General features: G+C 41.4%; 1 protein-coding gene across 1 annotated transcript; it reads left to right on the plus strand.

The window, feature by feature from the left end:
- Positions 1-12,443: 12,443 nt before the first annotated feature.
- Positions 12,444-20,676, plus strand: LOC107376897 (type I phosphatidylinositol 4,5-bisphosphate 4-phosphatase-B). The gene is made up of 7 exons (XM_015946214.3): positions 12,444-12,676; positions 14,125-14,306; positions 15,516-15,622; positions 15,765-15,876; positions 15,971-16,023; positions 16,125-16,215; positions 20,286-20,676. The coding sequence occupies exons 1-7, from the start codon at positions 12,583-12,585 to the stop codon at positions 20,427-20,429; spliced, it is 783 nt and encodes a 260-aa protein (XP_015801700.1). The 5' UTR covers positions 12,444-12,582; the 3' UTR covers positions 20,430-20,676.
- The last annotated feature ends 2,327 nt before the right edge of the window (positions 20,677-23,003 follow it).

Genomic DNA, 23,003 nt, shown 5'->3' on the forward strand with positions numbered 1-23,003 from the left:
GTTGAAGGTGGTCTGAATAGTATCAAATTTATAAATATTACATGTGTGTAACTTATTGTTTTATAGGTAAAGACGTGTAGTGGAGATAAATCTATCTACATTTTACTTTTCAACACTTTGTTTTGTTTTGTTGTTTTTATTGAACTATTTTCCTGTCCTGTCTGTCTCTCATCTTCCTGCATCTCCTCTTAATTCTCCAGAAAAACTGCTGCCTGGATTCTTACTTTTTCACCTCATCAGTTACTTCTGAGCAGATCAAAGGGATCTCCTGACCGCAAAGCGCAGAGCGCGTTTTCGATGCTGCGTGAGGTGAACTCACCGCAGCACAGGTGATGAGCTCCGCAGTAGCAGAGCGCTGCAGGCACAAATAAGGCAGAAAATAGAGAACATGTGCAGACTACATGAACGATCATGTGCTAATTATAGTTTTTTTTGGTTGCGCCACTTTGAGAATGGACCGTGCGCTGGAAGCAGCTGCCTGGATCGCTGCGCAACAACAATGCGCTGTGCCGCTCTCTGCTCAAAAGAGTCCAAAAATGATATAATATAGAAAACTTTTTTCCGGTTACCCTGGATGTGTAGGATATACAGCTCCCCCATAATTCGATCCCTGCTCCTGGATGAAAAGCCGGACATTTTCATCAATACAAGAACCCGCAGTCCGGACGCGCCGGACAGAGTGAAAAGTGGACACGTCCGGGGAAAACGGAACGTACGGTCACCATAGTCCTCATAAAGCTGGAAATTATACAGTATTTTGCTCGTGCCCTGGGCAACTGCCCAGTTAATCCGGCCTTGGGCGGAACCGGTTCGCAGCAGCGCGAGTCCCGCCGCTCATCTAATAAGCGTCGCGCTCACGACTTTAGACTCTTTTTTTAGGAGCTTAGGGCATGTCTAGCCTGTGTAATAATCCGGGACTTGGATGAATCACTTTTGAAAAGTTTTTAATTTACCCGGACACAGAGTTCTCTCCTTCCTCGCTGATGATCCCGACATACTTGCGTTTAAGACGCTGCATCATCCCGTGCCATGCCAAGTCTGACCTAAACGTTGCAGGTAACGCATGTCTTCGCCTGATTTAACTGAAAATGCTCCCTAACTTAAAAAGCTTTTACTTTTTTGACTCTTGCTGCTTCTGCCATGTTCCTCTTCCAAACAACTGCCGGCTCTCCATCGCGCTGATCTGCCGGCTCTCCCTCGCGCTGATCTGTCTGCGCTCAACAGCGGGCGGGAAGGGGGGGGCGCTTTTGGAAGAGTTGTGCGACACAACGAATCGATGACGCAATTCGTTGCCAATGCTTTTAGTAATCGATTTTCAGCGAATTTATCGATTCGTTGTTGCAGCCCTACTTAGAGACGCACTACAGTTTCTGTTATATCAACAGAATTTTATTTATGATAGTTGGATCATGTTTCTGTGTTTTTTAGACTGCGCTGTGGATTCACCTTCAGTCATCCCAGACCCAGTCAGCATCTCCACCAGGGGCGGCATTAGGCCCGGCTACTTGGGCTCTAGCCCCGAATGGTTTATGAAAAGACTAATGCATGTTACGTGTGTGTGTGTATGTGCGTGCGCGCACGTGCGTTAAGCCCCGGATCTTTTTCAGTCCTATATCCGCCCCTGATCTCCACAAGACCCCTTGAGCCACTGCAGCACTCACTCCACACACAGTGGGAGGATCCTTCACAACAAGATCATCAATACTGCAAGATCTCTTCCAGAAAAGATGTTCAGGATAAGATGACTCAGTGTGGTGAAGTTGCACATTTCATCCTTCAAAATGATGCAGACGCTTTGCTGTACACTGATATAGCCTTAGAAACATTTAACACTCTTGTGTCAACACGGAAAGGACATGAAAATGCATTTACAATGCCTGTACGAGACCAAGTCCTCCTGACACTCATGAAACTAAAGAGTAACCGTGTAATAGGTGACCTAAGCCGCCAGTTTCCTATATCTCATTGGCTAGCAAGATCATCTCATACTGGTTAGACAAACTGGAGGAAGTTCTCCGACTATTAATTCCATGGCTCCCAAAAGAATCTATTCAAGCAACCATGCCTGCAGCCTTCAAGACGAACTTTCCAAATACCACATGCATTATTGACTGTGGTAAGAGCCTTTTACAGAAACCTAAAAACCTGGGCTCAATAGCAGAATCGTACAGTCATTATTCACACAACACGGTGAAGTATTTGGTTACTGTCGCACCAAGTGGACTAATCAAGTTTGTGTCTGCAGCGTATGGTGGTCGATGCAGTGACAAATTTATCACAATGGACTCTGGAATATTATCGTATCTGAAACCTGGTGATGAAGTCATGGCAGATCGAGGTTTTACAGTAAAAGATTTGCTGTTTGAGAGAAGTTAGGTTAGTAATTCCATTTTTCACAACAAAAAAAAACGTGGACAGCTAACTGAAGGACAGGTAACATACACTCGTCGGATTGCAAATGTGAGAATCCATGTCGAAAGAGCAATTAGACGTTTAAAAGTCTACAAAGTCCTGTCACAAATAGTCCCTATTAGCATGGCTCCAAAACTAGACACAATTCTTCGTATATGTGCTGCTCTTGTCAATTTAAGAGAGGATCTCATTTGTGATGCAGAATAATTTGGCATTTTTAGAAACTAGCATGGACTCTAGGATATCAAGCCCTAACCCAAACGTGAAGCATTGAGTTGTATAGTGAAAATTTGATGTACAGATTTGTAGAATATAAACAATTCCAGGTCTCTTTTTTCTAATGTTGTCCACCAGGTGTCTCTGATCCTGGTCCTCAAGAGTTGCTGTCCTGCAGGGTTTAGAGACATCCCTGCTCCAACACAGCTGAGTTGAATGGCTGAGTCATTAACAAGCTTCCTGAAAAGGTAGTAATTCAGTCATTTAATTCAGTTGTGTTGGAGCAGGAATGTCTCTAAAACCTGCAGGACAGCAGCCCTGAGGACCAGGGCCAGAGACCCCTGTTCATCACAATGTTAATATTTTTGTTGAAGGTTTTATGAAATACTGTGTACATAAATATAGTGCAATCAACGGAACAATGACCATTTTTAATTTAACAATGTGACGGTCTCTTCAACTGTAAACAAATGCTTGCTTTTTATGACAAATTACAAAGGTCAGTTTTGCATCCCTGGCATTTTGGTATCATCTTAAAAGACTGCGAAGATACAAAACTTTTTACAACATTTTATGTCATCAGTTCCTCCTTAAAGGGACTTTACGGAGTTTTGAATTTTTATGTTCGCAATTGCCCCCTCAGGCCAAAAGCGTAACGGCAGCTTCAATTAGGGTTGTCACGGTAACCGGTACAGCGGTAAACCCCGGTAAAAAAGTTGACAATAAAAATAACCGTCCAGTTTTTAAAAAACGAAATTATCTCGGTGGGTTTACCGTGGCCGCGGTTTTGGCGCGGTGACCCTTACCAGCCACCGTCGCTTCAGCTGGCTGAAGTTCCCGCGGCGCGCACTTTTTAGTTTGCAACGGCACCAAAACTTTGAAGCTGAAATAACAGCCGAAGGAGGAGACGGCAGCGCCCAGGACATCCATCAGCCCTCAAAGAAGACTAAATCGGAAGTATGGGCATATTTTGGATTTCTGTAAAATGCTGAGGGACAGTTAATAGAAGACTGCTATCCCGTTTGCAGAACGTGCAGGAAACAAGTGTCTGCAAAAGGCAGCAACACTTCGAATCTAATGGCACATCTGCGTGACCATCACCCACGTCTCTACAGCCAGTGCAAGGTAAGTTAACATTAGCATTTTAGCTTAAATGCATGACGTGAGGACTTTTGGTTGAGGGAGAATGCAACGAGTCACTATATACTGCAGCTGCAGCGTCCTCTGCCAGCATTTAAACCGTGTCACGGACACCCTGTTGCTGGATGAAGCATCTTATTTGTTGATGATGAAGAGAAATATACAATTAGTTCCTTGTCATTGATTTGTTTACTTATTCAATGCCATTTATACTTGAACATTTGGATTTGATTACATAGTGTAGTAGTTATTTTAGTAATTTGTTTAAAGTGGCTATTTGTTTTAAATACATATTTTTTTAAGGTTGACTTGTACAGTGCTCAAGTCAAGTGTGGACTGGAGTTTTAGATTTTCATTTTGATAATGAAGAAAACAAGTATATGAGAAAACAAGTGGTGTTTCTTTGATTTGTTTACATATTGTTTATGTTTCGAATGTTTGAATTTGTATAATTTAAACCTGCACTGACTACTGTAACATGTTCCAGAAAGAGAAGCTATTTGTTCCTTTACTTGTGAAAAGTTGCACTTTTGCTAAGGCTTTGTGTTATTTTAGGTTTAATAAACACTGTTAAACCTTTTCTAAACTATTTCAGTTTGTGTAGAACAGGACTATCAATGCTTTCTGAACATATGCAACACCGTTTAAAAAATACCGCAATAATACCGAAAACCGTGATAATTTTGGTCACAATAACCGTGAGGTTAAATTTTCATACCGTGACAACCCTAGCTTCAATAGTAGGCGGTACGTGCACACTCCTTAACGAACAGCTGAGACAGTCCCGGTGTGTGTGTGTGGCCCGGAGGACAGAGGACAAGAGAACGAGCAGCTAATTAATTAAATTATTTGGTTCTGTACCTTTCTCTTCAGCACAGCCGACAAAGGTTTAAGATGGGTCAGTCCTCCTGCATGCTCAGATCATTCCCTTCCCTTGCTTAAAAAATTGTTCCAAAATGAAAGTTGAACCCACATCTTTTTTATCTGTGAATTCAATGCCGTTCGGCGAGTCTCAAATAAAAATTTGGGCATCTTACTGTAAAAAATTATACCATTAATGTAAAAAATGCACTCTAAATAAACTATGTTCACATCCAGAATCGAACCTAGGTCTCCTGCACAAGAGTCCGACGTTTTACTAGGTGAGCTAAACCACCAGTGATGTTTTTAGTATCTGTAATGTTTATATCTGTGATGACAGCTGAAACAACGTTCAAAGAACGATTCGGAGCGTAAATGGCTATTTTGTTGCTAATTTGCAGGAATTGTCTAGAAGAAAGTAGCTAATGGGCCATTCCCATCTGTACCGGGCCGGGTAGCCCCAGTCAGCCCCAGCCTGGCCCGGTTGATTCCACACATCCTTGCCTTAAGCCCATGTGGGCCGATTCTACCCACCAATCAGAGGCTTGCTCTAATGGAAGGTGTGAATTTGCTGTCAGCAGTGGGTGTGTTGGCCCTGGTCGGCCTGAAGCAGACCCCCTTGAGAAGAGGGCTGAGAATGAGCCTTGGTTGGCCCGGGAAAATTCCAGGCCACCCAGATATGTAAACAACCTACGCTACCCGGCCCGGGCCGACCCGGTACAGATGGGAATGGGGCTTTAGTGGAGATGAGTGGTACCCAGTGGGGTCTTCTGCTGTTGTAGCCCATCCGTCTCAAGGCTGTGCTTGAATAAGTCAGCCCATTCTCCTCTGACCTCTAGCATCAACAAGGCATTTTCGCCCACAGGACTGCCGCATACTGGATGTTTTTCCCTTTTCCCACCATTCTTTGTAAACCCTAGAAATGGTTGTGCGTGAAAATCCCAGCAACTGAGCAGATTGTGAAATACTCAGACCGGCCCGTCAGGCACCAACAACCATGCCACGCTTAAAATTGCTTAAATCACCTTTCTTTCCCATTCTGACCTTCAGTTTGGAGTTCAGGAGATTGTCTTGACCAGGACCACACCCCTAAATGCATTGAAGCAACTGCCATGTGATTGGTTGATTAGATACTTGAATTAAGGAGAAGTTGAACAGGTGTTCCTAATAATCCTTTAGGCGAGTATTCGTCCTCCGTGTGCGCCACTCGTTTCCGCTCCTCGACTGGGAGCCTCCCGGCGGGAGGCAGTTTTCATGCTTAGTAAACTTCAAAAACTTTCACCAGAAACAGGTAAAGTAATACCTTCATAAGGGATCCTATTTGCAACTGTAACTCGTTAAACTCAGCAATTAGGTTTGTCACAATTTTGCAACTTAGGTGCTTAAAGGGTTAACTACTGAACTGTAGAATGTGTGTTCCTGACAAAAATAAATTAAATAGAGCTGATTGTTGTAAAACCTTGTGAGTATCACGGTCAAGAGACAAACTACTAAAAGTAACAGAACACACAATGATGTGAGGTAAGCACAAGCTTAAAATGAACAAAACAAACTGAAAATAAGCATGACTTTAACACTTTTTCAAAGTAACATTAACATAAGAATACCATTGGTCAAATTGTTACTGTGATTAGCCAAGTGAGTATATTGATTTTCTTGAGAAAACATTTTTTCCAATATCCTGAATCTTAATAGCCCCCCCCCCCCCCCCCCCCCCCCCCCCCCAATGTTTCCCAAAAGGAAGCAATAAATTTGGTGCCAGTACATTGGCTTGCAAACACGTCCTGTTGCAGCTACAGTTCTTGTTTGTAGGATGTGACGAATTCGTAGGCCAACTTTCAGAAACAGCTGTTCTTGTCACAGATTGTGGAGGTTTGTCTTGGGGGTCTCACAGCAACGAGAAAATCTTCTGCTTGTGGTTCTAAAATGGCCATCATGGTTGTTCAGACAAGAATCTTGTTTTGAAAGACACCATCCCTTCTTCAGCAGCTTTTTAAGATGACTGCAAATCTCTTCAGATGGTTGAGTAAATGCATTTTATTTTTACTGCTGGTAATCAACAAAGTCAGCAAATATCACAAGAACCACTGGACAGATTTTTGACACTCAAGTGTTTTAAATGTGCATCTACAACAAAAATGCGTTCCGAGTCAACATAATCTAAATTTGTTTCAAGGGGTTTGAGGACTTTCTTTTAACCAATGGGAATGTTTAAGCATCTAAATAGCATCTCTAAAGACCTTCTGACTCACATTAATGCAAAGGAATGTTCTGTTCTGGTTCTGCTGGACCTGACTGTAACCTTCCCTGATGCATGTCCATGAACCATGACAGTGTTACGTAGATCTGTCAGGGTTTTCTAATCCCAGATTAGTCCTAGGGATGTCCTGCAACTTTTTCACTTAAGATATAACACAGATATGGCAGACTTCATTATTGACCGATATCAATCCTATACGATATCAGCATAAATCATGCATACTTTCACCCATTTCGTAGTGTGGAATGTATGAAAGGCTTGATCAAGTGATATTTCTCAATTGGAGAACAACAGCCAATAACAGTAAGTATGAACGTAAAAAAAAAAAATCTTAAACCGTCAATTGCAAAAATGTGAACCTTAACGGACTGCTTTTATCGGAGATTTTTGATGCCGTCCAATTATCCGATACACGGTTTTTGGGCCCATATCAAATGACTTCCGAAATCGGAACAGGACATCCCTAATTTTTACTGTCTACTTTCTGTCAGAAGCTAATGCAGGGAGTGAATGCAGGGGAATCAACAATCAAAATTTAACTTTTAATTATTTGAATGTCTGGTCAAAAACTATTAAATCCCATCAAATTTTGGTCAAATTAAATAGAAATTACCAACTGATAAACATTAACCTCAAGAATGAGGTCAGCCGACTACCTGAATATGCTGAATGACCAGGTTGTTCCATCAATGGATGTTTTCTTCCCTGATGGCACGGGCATGTCCCAAGATGACAATGCCAGGACTCATCGGGCTCTGATAGTGAAAGAGTGGTTCAGGGAGCATGAGCCATCATTTTCCCACATGGATTGGCCACCACAGAGTCCAGACCTAAACCCCATTGAGAATCTTTGGGATGGGCTGGAGAAAGCTTTGTGCAGCAGTCAGACTCTACCATCATCAGTGCAAGATCTTGGTGAAACATGAATGCAACACTTGATGGAAATAAATCTGGTGACACTGCACAAGCTTATGGAAACAACACCACAGCAAATCTGGGCCGTAATCAAAGCTAAAGGTGGTCAATTGAAATATTAGAGTGTGTGACGTTTTATTTTGGTGGCTACTTTTTTGGGATGGGCATTGCAAGGTTTTTTGACGTTTACTCTGCCATTTCTTTTAAAGAAATCAACGATTCTTGAGCTGCATCAATCTGTCCAGGGTTGAGTTCACATGCCGAGCTTTAGGTTTTCCGACTTATGTTGAACTGAAAGGTTTGTCCTCCATTGAATCTGAAACTTCGTTGTACTTCTGGGAAAATGTGGCACATCATCAAGTTGAGGATGGGAAAGTTTGTCTTCACAGCTGTGGCGATGTTTGTTCTTGGGGATGAAGAGCTGGAATTCCAACACTTGTGAGGTATTTTACAACACCAGAAAAAGGAGCCCAGTTTAAAAAGCTTGTTGAAGCTCAGCACATGAAAAGGGCACACGAAAATTCTTTGGACAGTTTCAGCTGACGTGGGTGTCAACGTAGATCTTCTTCCCCCAAATCTGTAGTTCAGAGTATTACACCTACATTACACCTGATGCTGGGGTCAGGATGCTGCATTTAAATCTTTGGTCTTCTTGCAGAGTTGGGAATCTTCTGGTTTTATAAAGTTGCTGACCAATTAAAAAAATAACTTCCAATTCTGAGTGCAACAGCAGTGTTTGACGTGTTTAATCATCAACCAGATGGTTTTATCAATAGTGCATCATCTAGTGTTTGTTTAAAACCAACCCTCACAACCTCTATACAGCAAAACCTCTGGACCCCTTTATGAGAGCACGGACTACAAGCTGAATCACTGCTAACAAATAAACCTTAACCCCAAAATACTAATTAACCTTGAAAATGTTACGTGCATAATCCTTTTAACATGTTTGTACCCACTTAACTATTCACAGTAACAGAAAACACAAGAGTTTGAGTTTAAAGAGAAGAAACATTACACAGTACAACCAGAGCACTCTATAAAACAGCATTTTAACCACATCCGGTGATGTATAAACAGAAAATATATGTCCAGAACATACCACAGAGGCTACATCTCAGTTCCCATAACTCTATTCATCAGTCCTTCACTTGATCTTTCTCATCGGTGAATACAGACGCTGTGGAGAGATAAAAGGGGTCAAATCAGTTAAATGTACAAGATAATTAAAGCAAATGCTGGTTTTTATGAGACGGTTTGGCTGCAGACACAAGTGATGTTAAAAGATAAATAACATTTCTCTAATCAATAGAGCTCCAGGCGTCACGTGACCAGGTTTGTTTACGACGCCATATTGGCAGTTGCCACCCTCAGTTAGGCTGTCCCCATCTCTGCCAGTCTTAAAGAGTCGCCTAAGAACCCACCTCCTCCGCTTGGCGTTCTCTGAACGTGTTTGAATTTGGCCCTCTTTTATGTAGATTTTATTTCCCTGTTTTCATTGGTCTCTTTATCCCTGGTTTGTCTTCTACTTTAATGTTTTACCTTTTTTGCACTATCTGAATTGCTTTTATTTTCGATTTATTCATCAGGTTTCACATTTCTCATGTACCATGTTCAGCACCTTGGGCTTTGATTGATTGATTGAGATGCAGGACCCGAGCTGATCTGGCTGCCCGAGTAGATGTGGTACCGACACCAGGTCAGGAAGATGACTGGGCTGATTAAAAATGGTTTTTCTATCTTATCGAACTCTGGGAAATGTGTCAAAAGACAAAATTTAAATTTTGTGGAGAATACCGTATTTTCACGACCATAGGGCGCACCGTGTTATAGGGCACAGCTTCAGTTACGGGTGTCTTTTTTGTATTTAACGCATACAAAAGGCACAATGGGTTATAGGACGCGGGTGCGGGCACGGTAAAACGTACCGGTAAAACATTTGTGCGGACTCAGAACATATCAGTGCAAAGCAGACATTGTGACAATTATAAACAGCCAAAAGCATGTATCACTTTACTGGTCTAGTCCTGGTTCAGACCTGGCGCACGTGCACTTCCTCACTGCATGCGCTGACGTCCTCTGCTCGTTAACCCATTGCTCGTGGCGGTCTTCCAGCTCAGGCCACCCGGCTTTGTGCCCGCGGAAACACAGCTGCGTCTTCTTTACTTGTCGGAGTTCGTTTTCCAACTTCCTCCACTTGCGAACCATGGACTCATTACTGCTGAATTCTCTCGCCGCTGCTCCATTCCCGTGTTTCTCCGCGTAGCTGATCGCTTGCAGTTTAAACTGTGCTTCATAGGCGTGTCTCTTAGCAGGGGCCATCCTCAGGGTTGTCAGAACAATGTTCAGCATACCGCGCATACCTGACCTTTTGAACTATTCGGGGTCAGTCTTCGCTCACGTCCGCACATTCACGCCACACCCCTTGTCTTCTACTACGTTCGTGTCTCACAACAACACAATAGGCGCACCGCAACATAGGGCGCGGCGTACATTTTGGAGAAAAGACTTTTAGGTGCGCCTTACGGTCATGAAAATACGGTACTCCTTTATACAGAGGATCCAATAATCACTGAGATCGATTAGCTGCGCTTGGCTACCTATTACTCTCCTAATACTGTAGAAAAGTTCATAAAAACTGTTTTTACCTTTCTTTGGTTGAATTAATAACTAATTTATCATATTTTAGAAATGCATTACTTTTAAAACTTAAAAATGTTTTTACAACCATAAAAAAACCAAGCATCAGTCATATGTAACACAGCCTGAAGGGGATTTTCAAGATTTAGAAAATTAATATAAATAGTTCATGTCAAGGAGGGTGAATGGAGGGTTAGGTTGAATTGCTCCCCGTTTACTATTGTAGACAGTGCATCGTTGTACATCCAGAAAGTTTGCATGTCAGCATTAAGTAACAAATTCCTAAGACTCAAAAACTCTTGAGAATATATTTTATATCACCATTATTCCAACCTGCAGCCTCTGCAGAACTTGCTACGGCTGTGTTAAGATTAAGAAGTCCTCTTTGACTGTGCAGTTTTTTTTATAGTCTTCCTATTTTCACAACAGCAGCTGGATGAAAACAGTTTGACAATTTTCTGCAAGTTCCTTCGTATGTCATGACATGAAAACAAAAACGTTACAAGGAGAAATGAAACAGGATAGTGGAGAGAGTTGGAACCAAGTACAAAAATACATTTTAAATACATTTACATATATAAACTGGTACATTTGTATAAAGAATTCAAATAATGAAACAACTTAAAAGATTTATATTAAAAAGTGAAAAAAGTATTTAAAAGAACATAGTAATTTACCATTTATTGATTTTAATGTGTATGTATTGTGTTTCTCCATTTATGCTTGGTTGGATGTATGGGACATCACGCAGGTTTACTTTTTTTTAAAATCTTCTCAACAATGCAAACCCCTCAGACAGCAAAAAGCTACTCCCCTAAAAGTCCAACAACAACAATGGAGTGAGTATGCTTTAAAAGGAAGTGCTTCTGGCTGCCTGATAAGGCCTCGTGGGTGGATCAGTTCCTTTAAGAGTATCATTATCTTGGCGAGCCAGACTAAATAACATTATTATTTAACTTTGCAAGGCAAGAATTCAGTCTAGTTCACTAGGCTACTAGGCTAGAGTATCCCTTCATTAAGAACATGTTTAATCAGAAACGTTTTCTAGTTTTTTAATGTGCAAAATTGCAAACATGCCCAAAAAACTTTATCAGAGAATCTATAGAACTTTTTATACTGATGATTTTAAACAGCTAGTGTGTAAAATGACATTTTATGGTCGCACGATTTTCTTTTTCTGCAACTTTTAAAATTTTACAGGAAACACATGCGAAAAATCAAGCTTCCTTTGGCTTATGCGTCCCTCTAAATAACACATTTAGATTTGAATACTTCCTGTTTACACAGTAAAACTTTAACTTGTAACCAGATTTCTACATTTGGATTGCGAGAGGGGTAAGCCCTGAGTGTTGTTTCCCCATTTTTAATGCGCAATACAAATCAAGACCTACCTAGTGTTGCAGCATGAGGTTCTTCTCAAGATCTAATCGTCAAACTATTGCACATACGCGCGAATGTTGGGACTTAAAGTGCAGTCGTCTGCTCTTAGCGCCCATGAACACTTCAAACAAACACACCAATTCCCGTGAGTAAAAACATTTAACAGTGTCGTTTGATGAACATTACCTCAGTTTCTTGGCACGTTGTCTCGTCGTGTGTTTTCAACAAGCACAGACTGCATCCGGAGGTCGTTTTGTTTTTTTGTGGGGAAAACTTTCTTCTTCGGTGGTGGTTTTTAAGCAGTTTCAAACCTACTGAAATCGCCAACTATCGGAATGTAGATTTTTTCCCCCACAATTAATTTAAATATATTAGCTTTGATAAAAAGCAGAACTAATTTATACTCACTTTCAAATAAAGTAACATTTCATTTTATTTAATTTGTAAAACTCAATTTTTGGGAAATTTTTAAGCCCCGCCTATTGTCGCCCTGCATTCATTCATTGGTTGAGCTAACTGTCAATCACTAGCGTGACTCAAACCACAGTCATGTGACGAATGTTTTTGTTGAATCGCTTCCTCATTCATTGAGCGTTTTTCGCCCTGTCATGTGAACGTCTTAAACCCGAACTCCCCTGGGTTAAAATCTCCCGAATCTCCCGGAAATCCTTACCGACCGGGCCGGCCAAAGAAGGACTACCCCGTGGCAGAGGCTCTTTGAGCGTGCGCTCCGAGAGGCTCGGGTCCGGTGGTCAGCCATGGCGGACGAGGAACGGTCACCGCTCTTGTCCGAGCAGCACGACGGGACCAACGGCTTCTCTCCTGGGGGAGACACGCGTGGATATCCATGGAGTATGTTTTTTTTAACTGAACTAAATCATACAGATTTATTAATAACACGTTTCTGAGCCGTAAAAAAACACTTAAGATGCGTTTAGCCTGAACAATGTCACAATGTAAACAAGTATTAGCCCAGGGCTTGGTTTCTTTGGCAATCAGACACACCTAGAACGCATTTTACACGTTTACATTTATTATTCTATAATGATCATTAGTTTAAAGTTTCTATTATAAAATTACAGAGGTTACAATAATGTTTCATACATGAAATGGTAATATCTGATAATTTAATAAGGTTACTTGTTCCAAGAACCCATAAAACTCATTCAGATGTTCTTCAGAACCAAAACGCAGATTTAAAGTTTATTTCAATAGCAAATATTTGTTTACTTCTAAAATAATAACAAGGTTAGTGAAGAAGCATGTGATCCTGTGTCAGCACTTCCTCTTGCATTAAGCCATTCTTCAAATAAAATCAAGAAACATCTTTTTAAATTTTGTTTTCAAACATGTAGACCTAAATTAATTTGCTCTGAACTATTCTATACGGCTCCTTTCATTTACTATTCTGTTTTAGAAACCATCCTTTCTGGTAAATCTTGTTTGTTTGGCCTTCTTACTTCCTGTACTAGTCAATAGGATTTTTGCTTTGTCCTTAATATTCATGATCACTAGATAAAAGTAAAGTAGCTGAGTCATTGTAAGACAACAGCAGAGTTCCTCGTGGTTTTCTGTCCCAGCTTCCTCTGTTTTAGCTAAATTCATGTAGTTTTCTTCTGTTGTCCCTCCACACTGCATGTAGCTACACGGCTGTAATGTTTCAGATCAATAAACCACAATAAATACAAACTTTTTCTTTTAAGTGATGCCATCAGATATCACATCATCCAAAACCAACCTGGACCAGTCTGGAGATGTCGATGACCCTCTTGTTAAATCATGAAGCATCTGGGATTATCCACCAGCAAATTCCCAGATCTGATCTTAGAGTTATTGTTCATGAGTCCAACAGCAAGGCCAGAACCTCTGACCCAAACACAAAGGCTCACCTCACAGTTACCAAAATATCGTAGTGATCCCAGAACTTTGGGGTAACATTCTGTTGACTAACGAGACAAAAGTGGAACGTTTTGGAAGGTGTCTGATGTAAAATTCATTCTGCTTTAATTGATGGTTATTCTCTCTGATCTCTAACACAAAAGGATGGAGAATGTCTGACCTTTGACCTCCAACAGAAAACCGTCCAATGTGGCTGAACGAAAACAATTCTATAAAGAAGAGAGGAACAAACGTCCTCCACAGCGACCCGAGAGACTCATTAGCAGACCAGTTGTTGAGTTTGGGGCCCAGGTTGATCTGGAGACATATCTTTGATGTTGACATCTGTTTGCTGGTCAGAATCGTTTATTAGCAGAAACTGAGGAAATCTGTAAGTGCACGCTTCATATCCCCTGCCTCAGGTGCGGCGCTGTTCCCCAGCTCGGTAGAACCTGGAGAACCTCCGCCTCCGTACTCGCCGCAGGGCAGCCCGGACAGCAGCAGTGCTCTGGTCATCAGCTGCAGGGTCTGTCAGAGCACCATATCTGTGGAGGGCAAGACGCACCAGCATGTGGTGAAGTGCAGCATCTGTAACGAAGCCACGGTGAGCCAAAGGAGTTCAAACCTTTAAAGGGGCATTATGGAAGTTTGACAGCCAAAACATGTATAGAAATAATAAATGTCTTCTTCATACATTCTCCTGCAATGTCCTGGTCCTGTAGAATGAGCCCTGGCATTTTTACTGTGATTGCCTGTTTTTCTGTAAAATCACAGAAAAAGAGAGATGCTCGGGTCGAGCAGGCTGCTTCATGCGCGTTCACGCTCAGGCACAGCTCGTAGCATTTGCTATCAGTAGCTTTAGCAGCAGAGAGTGAGGCAGTGCCAACTCAGTGACTTTGTCGCTGTTCCTAACGCCTAGTGATGAACCTAGCTACATTTCTGAGGACCCTTAGCTACTTTCTGTAGAACTGTCTTCTAGATATTTCCTGCAAATTAGCAACAAAATAGCCATTTTCGCTCCGAACCGTTCTTTAATCAATGTTTCAGCTGTCATCAAGGATATAAATATTACAGATACAAAGGACGTCACTGGCGCTTTAGCTCACCTAGTAAGACGTCGGACTCTCGTGCAGAAGACCTGGGTTTGATTCTGGATGTGAACCTAGATTACTTAGAGTTTCTTTGTTACATTAATGGTATTTTTTTTACAGTAAGATGCCCAAATTTTTATTTGCCACTCGCCGAACGGCGTTGAATTCACAGATAAAAAAGATGTGGGTTCAACTTTCATTTTGGAACAATTTTTCACGCAAGGGAAGGGAATGATCTGAGCATGCAGGAGGACTGACCCATCATAAACCTTTGTTGGCTGTGCTGAAGAGAAAGGTACAGAACCAAATTATTTAATTAATTAGCTGTACGTTCTCCTGTCCTCTGTCCTCCGGGCCACACACACACACACACACACACACACACACACACACGGGACTCTCTCAGCTGTTATTTTCGTTAAGGAGTGTGCACGTACAGCATGCGCGCCTCGTGCACGAGCCTACAATTGAAGCTGCCGTTACGCTTTTGGCCTGTGGGGGCAATCGTGAGCATAAAAATTCAAAACTCTGTAAAGTCCCTTTAAATGATCTGACATAAGGGTAGAAATACGACTTTTCCACTTTTTCTATCATCCGATCTGCAAAGTTTCTTTTAATTAGATCACAACAAAATCACAGAGCACCAGAAACACCTGGTTGCTCAGTTTGGCATATCCTAAACTTACTTCCTGTTTGTCTCTTATGTTCTTTTGCATCTTCAGCCAATTAAGAACGCTCCTGTTGGGAAGAAGTACGTCCGCTGTCCGTGTAACTGTCTGCTGATCTGCAAAGTTACGTCACAGAAAATCGCCTGTCCAAGGCCGTACTGGTGAGATCCTTTTAATTAATCAGTGTGTGAGGAGCATTTCACGAGTGTTTTCTAGTGATTGCATCACCCGTGAGAGCTCCTTCCTTCATGAGCTGCTTCAAATCGGCAGTTTTCAGTTTTCCTTTAACCGTTTTCTCGGCAGTAAACGTGTCATCAACCTGGGACCGGTCCACATCAGCAACGACAGTCCAGAACCGCAGCACCAGCCCGTTGGCCTGCGGGTCATGTGTGGACACTGCACCTGCACTTTCCTGGTAAACACACAGAAACAGGCTCCAGCTTTGGCTGCAGCTTCCTTTAACTCATTAGACACATTAAGACTCATGCTCTGATTTTCTTGCCTCCCAGTGGACGGAGATTTCTGATCGGACCTTGGCTCGGTGTCCACACTGCAGAAAAGTGTAAGCATCTCAGCTGCTCTTTGTGTGTTTTATCTTCTTTGCTGCTTTACGTATTGTTTGATTTTAAAATGTGAAACCTTTCTCGTTGATTTGCTCTCCAGTTCCTCTATTGGCCGGCACTACCCGAGGAGGAAGAGCTGGCTGTGCTTCCTGCTGTTTGTTGTCTTTGCAGCCACAACGGTCGGACTTCTGGTGGGTGAATTCAGATCTGTTACTTTTCTGTGTCTGGTGATGAAAGACTTCCTAAAATCTCTGCTGAAGTGACATCATCATGGTGTGAGATGACATTTTTCAGTTCTGTGGAACCTTTATCGTGTTATGAACTAAACTGGGATTCCTGCCTGTTTTATTTACAATATTTTACTACCATCTTCACGTTAACACAGTTGCAGTTAGAGCTGAACGATCTACTGGTTTCAGAGCTAAATTTTAAATTTACCAACACGATCATGTGATCACAAAAGCTGTGGTTTATTGCAGCTCTCCCAGCTGATCCTGGATCTGTTGTGCCAACTATTTTAAACACCAAATAGTAAAATTGGTGTGGTTCTGGGTTGCAGGATGCAACAACGCTTAAACTCACAAAGTGGCGCATCGACCACTAGCTTGTAAGTAGGGCTGGGCGATATGGCCTCAGATCTATATTGCGATATAATCTGAAGCATGTGCGGTAACGATATATATTGCGATATATTTTTTCCTCTGTTTATACATGCTTTTAAATATCCTCATGTGGCAAATATATGCCACCTGAGGCATATAGGCCTCCTCCTTCGCCCACTCCATGCTTGCAGCCACCGCCATTCTGTTACCTCAATGTCAGCAGGGCGCACATCTTAAGCTGTTTTAATAGGACCATAGCGTTTTCAAAACGGGATTTGCCGCGGTGCCCTGGGGAGGATTTTGGCATTTATAGTAGCAAAGCTGAAGCTAGAATAAACTGCCATCAGACCTCTCCAACCAAGGCGGAATGAATGCCGCAATATTCGCGCAACGCCATGCACCGGCATGGCGCGCTTATAGACATACCATTGCGATAATATTACGCCGATATGCCGACATGGTGTGTCCTATAAAAGCACATTTAGTGACGTCATGTGTTATCGCGGTATTGCGATATAGCCAAAAACTCTGTCATTACCCAATTTTATATCGTTACTACCTTATATCGTTTATATTGCCCGCCCCTACTTGTAAGGACCAGAAGCTTTTGGTTGTGTTTCTAAGTACTTTTCATGGTGCCACTATGGCTAATATTAGGGCTGTGAGCATCTTGGACATGATTTGCTGTTGTCCGCTCTGTTTCTCGTCTCTGTCCCTCATTTTTTGTCCCTGACTCTGCCAGCTTAGGTGGTTTTCCGTTACACCTGATAAATGGGTGGGTTTGTCATATAGTGGGATGGTCTCCAAAGTTCAAGGGTGACCCACAAACAACACAATAATGGAGAACTTGGTAGCGATGATGAACATTCTGCTCAACCAGCTGCTTTTTGTCAGAGTCTGAAAAGTGAAGACCTGGAAAAGGCTGCGAGGTGGATCACTCCGGAGCAACCAGTGCCTCCACCCCCTGGCCAATCAGTGGTCGACAGTCTCTAATATCGAGTTTTCAGCACGACTCATTTAGGGGTGGGAATTGATAAGTTTTTTGTCTATCGAGACAATTCCCTTCTCAGTTCCAGAGTAGGTAAACAGGTGGCAAAAAACTAACTGCACACAGCTCCTGCAATATAACTGTCAGTTTCTTTATGATAAATAATCAGTTGTACCTGTTTCGGTTGGAAATATCTTTCCAAATGTTCTCCTTTATGCTCCCTGTGAAGGCAGAGTCATCTTGTTGCTGTAGCTTTTGTAGAGTGGGAAAAATCTCACCACATGTCAGACCTTTGTCACTGGAGTCTGCTAGTGTGGAGGTGTGTATATGAGGCTAATGACGCTAACATGTTAAACAGTGTTAGTTGATTACCGTAATTTCCGGACTATAGAGTGCACCTCAATACAAGCCGCACCGGGCTAAAAGCCGCAGATATCTACTGAATTGAAAACGTAGTTTAACTGAACGTAACTGAACTGATCAGTATCAAACAAAACAGAAAAGTTATTGATTAGTTTACCGTAAATCCTCTAATATTGGCCTGTATTCAATTAACTGCCGGGTATCACATTTCGGCCAGTGTCGGAGTCAGCGGAGGTGAATAATGGCTGTTTTTTTTTATTGTGGCCGGGTGGAATGTGGTAGCAGGCAAGTACCACAGGGGGGCGGCTGTGTCATCCGTCTCACTTTTGATTTGCCAGTGATAGACCGCTAGGGTAATTTTAACCATGGCTGGTGCGGAGCCGAAGAGGATGCAAAAATTTGATAAAAAGTTCAAAGAGAACATGCTGATTATGCTGCAGAACACTCTGGGGAGCAAGCTGCTAAACGTTTTAACATCAACCCATCAAACTGGATAAGGATTAAACTGAATTGGATTACCGATATTTTATTTTTTACTTTAAACTGGACGAAGATTGAATTGAATTTGAGGGTTTTTATTTTATTTTTCGTACAACCCAAACAAGACGAAACAATTCAACTTTGAAGCGGTAAGGTGGCTGTGGCCTTTTCTGATACCGGTATTTAATAACATTTAAAATGCAGTACAGGTATGTTTGCTATTGTTTTGTTACAATACAGTATTTCCCTACTGTAATTTAGCCTTGTTGTTAATGTTTTATATGCAAACCGTACCACGTTATGTTAACTGTACATTTTCAATAAATGAACCAAGTATTTTGTAGGTTCAAATAGACACACCCCGTTTTTATTCATTCTACTGGTAGTTCATTTTGCTCAAATAGAAATTTAGGTCTGCCTCTAATTCTGGCCCTCCTTCCAATAAAGACCTGGAGCTTGATGAGCTTGGGTAAAATACAGGCCCCGGCCTGTATTAGAGGATTTACGGTATTCATCATCCTCCTGCGCACTGAAACCACTGAAGTCATCTTCTTCAGTGTTGGAGTTGAACAGCCTCAGAAGAGCTTCGTCACATACCTTTTCTGTGGCGATGTCAGTGTCACTCTCCGTGTTGCTGTCATCATCCCAGGGTGAAGCTGGGAAAACAAGCAGCGCCGCTTTACTGTGAAAAAAATCCTCCTGGGCGCTTTCCGTAGCACTCCTTTAACCATTCCTTCATTAGACTTTCCAGCATCCATCCTTTCTGGTTGACTAAAGCCGCACCTTATTATAAGCCGCATGTTTCAAAGCGTGGGGAAAAAGTAGCGGCTCTTAGTCCGGAAAATACGGTAGTTGCCTGCAGTAATAACAAGAGAGGACGTGTGAACATCGCTGCTGCTGCTGCTGCTGCGTTGATATTTACGAGTCCGGAACGGGTCAAAACACGTCATTAACCCTAAGTTATCACGTATTTTGTGCCCAAACACTTTTGTATATTCACAACGCTTCCTCTCTTGATGAAATATCTACTTTGCAATTATTGCAAGTTACCTTGTTGTCATGCTTTCTTGTAAAATATAACCAAACTTTCGAGCGTGTGTGCCGCTTAGACGCCATGTTTCCTGCTTCCATAAGGTACGCAAACGTGTGCGGTGATGTCATTCGGCGCCAACCGGAATTGATAAGGGGAATCGTTTGCAAAAGTGGCGAACAATTCCTAGGTAGTTGAACCAATGGGAACTGGTTCTCAACAAGAACCGGTTTTCGATTCCCGACTCTAGGCTCAGTACACTCGGAACACCTTGGAACTAACTGAACCGAGTCGAGCTGTGCTGAGTGGGGACTGGAGGAAAACGCCCAAAAGAAGCCGATTTGCCAGCTTCCTGAAACGATGGAAAGGGACTTATTGTAATAACACTATGCAGATTGGTTACACTGGTTACGTGACATTTTTCTGATGGACAAACCGTAACAAGTACAAGTTCAAACACGTGTGTGTGTGTTTGGTATTCTAGTGTTTCTGTCAGAACAACCTCCGTCGTCCAGGTAAAACGATGCTGGAGAATGCTGGCCCTTTATAGACTTCATCCTTGCAATATTGGTTCAATAGCTTGTAATGTTTCAATGGTATGATGTCACTTCCTGTCATGTTTGTAAATGTTATCGTACATCCAGCTTGATTTGAAGAAAACCACAATTCCGTCATTTCCTGGTGTGTGTGTGTGTTGTGTGTGTTGTGTTGTGTGTGTGTGTGTGTGTGTGTGTGTGTGTGTGTGTGTGTGTGTGTGTGTGTGTGTGTGTGTGTGTGTGTGTGTGTGTGTGTGTTCAGGTTGGTACGTGGAGGAGTGCCCAGCATTCTAAAGGCATCTACGTGTCGTGGGTCCTGCCTATCCTGCTCGTCTTCGTCACCTTGGTGAAAACCATCTACTGGTGCTGTCTGAAGATCAGCAACCCCATAAACAACATCACGTAGACGGGTGGTCAGACAGCGAAAGACGGGATTTTAGGGTTGTTTTTGCTGAAGGGGAGATGAAGGGGTCTGTTATTAATCTGAAGAAAATTAAGAATATACAAAGTACCACGCCTGAGGATTGAGACAAAAGCTGCTAGTTGTCAGATGTAGTTTTTGTCCCTGATGTTTTCTGTTTGTTGTTGCGGATCAGTAATGACTAATCTATGCGACAGAGCTGGATTAACCTCACAGCCAGGTAACTTCAGGTCCGTCACAAAGCTGCTTATCAGGCGGGTCACCTGTTCCTTTCAAACACCCCTCTTAACAATCAGAAAAAAAATCATGACTACGTTTTGTTTAATTTCTTTTTATTTGAAAGCATCTCTGAACTGGAAGTCCTGGTCCTCTCCAGCAGAATGTTTACAAAATGATGTCATCTGATGTCTCGAAGTTTGTTTTCCTCCGATAAAAATGCTTCAAAAGCTAAATAGAAAGCACCTGTGAAACAATATGAAATAATCAGATTTGTTTGGGATTATAATTAACATAAAGCTCCAAATCTGTGATTGTGGCTCATAATCTGCTCCCAACTCCACCTGCGTAGCACAAGCATGCACATAGCCTAAGATCCAGACTCAATAACGAGGGTTTGGTGCCACACCAGGTCACCTGAAGATGCTCTGGACCCGTAGGAAGAAGCATTCATCCCTCAGAGTTTAAATCATGACTGTGAAACAAAGCAAAGAAAACTGGAACTAAGTGACATTTTGCTGAGGTCGCCACATTTAGGAGCTCAAACCACAAATGAAAGGCAAGAGTAAAAACAATATAGGGTTTGATTTTTATTAGATTTCTGACGTTGAGCTACTTCAGTGGATCAATGCTGCTAAAAGCAAACGTTAGCTAGCATAAACAACGTTCAGCCTACAGGTGTAATTGGGCCCCATCTACAACACTCTGGACGTTTTTTATTTCCCTTTTCATGAAAATCTCTTTTTTCCAGATTATTCCACGCCGAAATACCTCCCCCATGTTACTAGGTAATGTCCACATGAACAAACATATCAAAATACAAATCAAGAACATTCAAAATTCTCCCTAAACTCTGTTTTATTTAAAATCATTTAAAAGTTTTCTCTGTTTCAGCACACACTCGACGTTTAATAACGATCCAGGATAAAGCGAGGCGATGAATCTGTTAGAATTAGCTTAGCTTAGCTTAGCTTCCACTCCACACAGAGGCACTGAAGACTGAGACTGACGTATTTCTCATTAAAAGCTCAGATATTGTGTGGACAGGAGGGTTAGGGACCAGAAGAATTCTGGGTAATTTAGTTGTTTTTGTTTATAATCAGCCGGTTTTGGATTGCCGTAACTTTTTACGGAGCACTGAAGCATCTTTATTACCTCATTCCGCCTAAATGAACATATCATCTAAACCGAGTGGAGGAAGTGCACGTGTGTTTTAATGTTAAGGGCATTTTTTATTAACTATAAACAGTCCGATTAAGTTTACTCACACAGCAGAAGAGGTATCTGTACGTGTGTTATTGCCAGTGGAAGGCCTTGGTGCATTAAAGCAGTAAATATATAATTGAGATGAAGTTTTTGTTTATTAGCATTATAATCATGTCTTATCTGGGATCTATTATCTGATTTCTACTTTATTTTTCTTCATTATTTGTGTAAAAGTAAATCAGACAGGGTTGAGATTTAATCTAAGGATGAAACCCTGATTCTTCTGTTCCTGCTGGAGGAATCGGCTTACACAGATACACGTCTATTTTAATCTAAACACCTGACGTTAGTGTGAACGTGTAAATATTTGTGTACAGGGTGATCCCTAGTTTTTGTTTCTAATCGATGTTACGTCCTGCTGACTGTGAAGCCTGTTGCACTACATGAGTCCTGCTGTGTCTGTCTCTGGTGGGTGGATGTTTCCTTTTTATGTCGTGGAACAAAATAACACTTTTAACAACGTCAGACTCGCGTGTCATTCTTGCTTTGTTTATATGTTGAGTTTTTGGATTTTTCTGTGTAAAAATCACTAAATGTTTGGTATTTATGGTTCCAACTTGGGAAGAGGAAAAACAGAACATTTATTTTAGGTTCTGATGAAAAATACAATTAATATTACTGTGAGATATAAGAACACATGTAGACTTCACCTGCAATAAATCTAAACATAATAAATAAATTAAACTCATATAAGGCCGACGGTTGTTTTTTATTAGGTTTTTTTGTGTAAACATTTTTATTTCTTTGAGCTATTTCTGATCTTTTTGTTATTAATTAGTAGATTAAATAATTTAATTATTTTTTATCAACTTATTAACTTAATGAATTAAGAAAATAATAAATAACTCATGTTTAGGGGATTTTTTATGTAGTTTCTAGGATCACTGAAGTATTTCTGAATATATTTAGTAGGAACTCTTTGAAATTTAATACAAATTTTTTTGATTAATTGGTAGTTAAAAATGAAAAAACTAAAGAAGTATAAATAAAAATCAGTCCACCTAAATAATTAAAACTGGTCTCAACTGAAGGAAACAAAAATATTTTCACACAAGAATCTATAAATGTGCTGTAAAT

This window comes from Nothobranchius furzeri, chromosome 2 (assembly GCF_043380555.1).
Source record: "Nothobranchius furzeri strain GRZ-AD chromosome 2, NfurGRZ-RIMD1, whole genome shotgun sequence".
In the NCBI taxonomy this organism is placed as follows: Eukaryota; Metazoa; Chordata; class Actinopteri; order Cyprinodontiformes; family Nothobranchiidae; genus Nothobranchius; species Nothobranchius furzeri.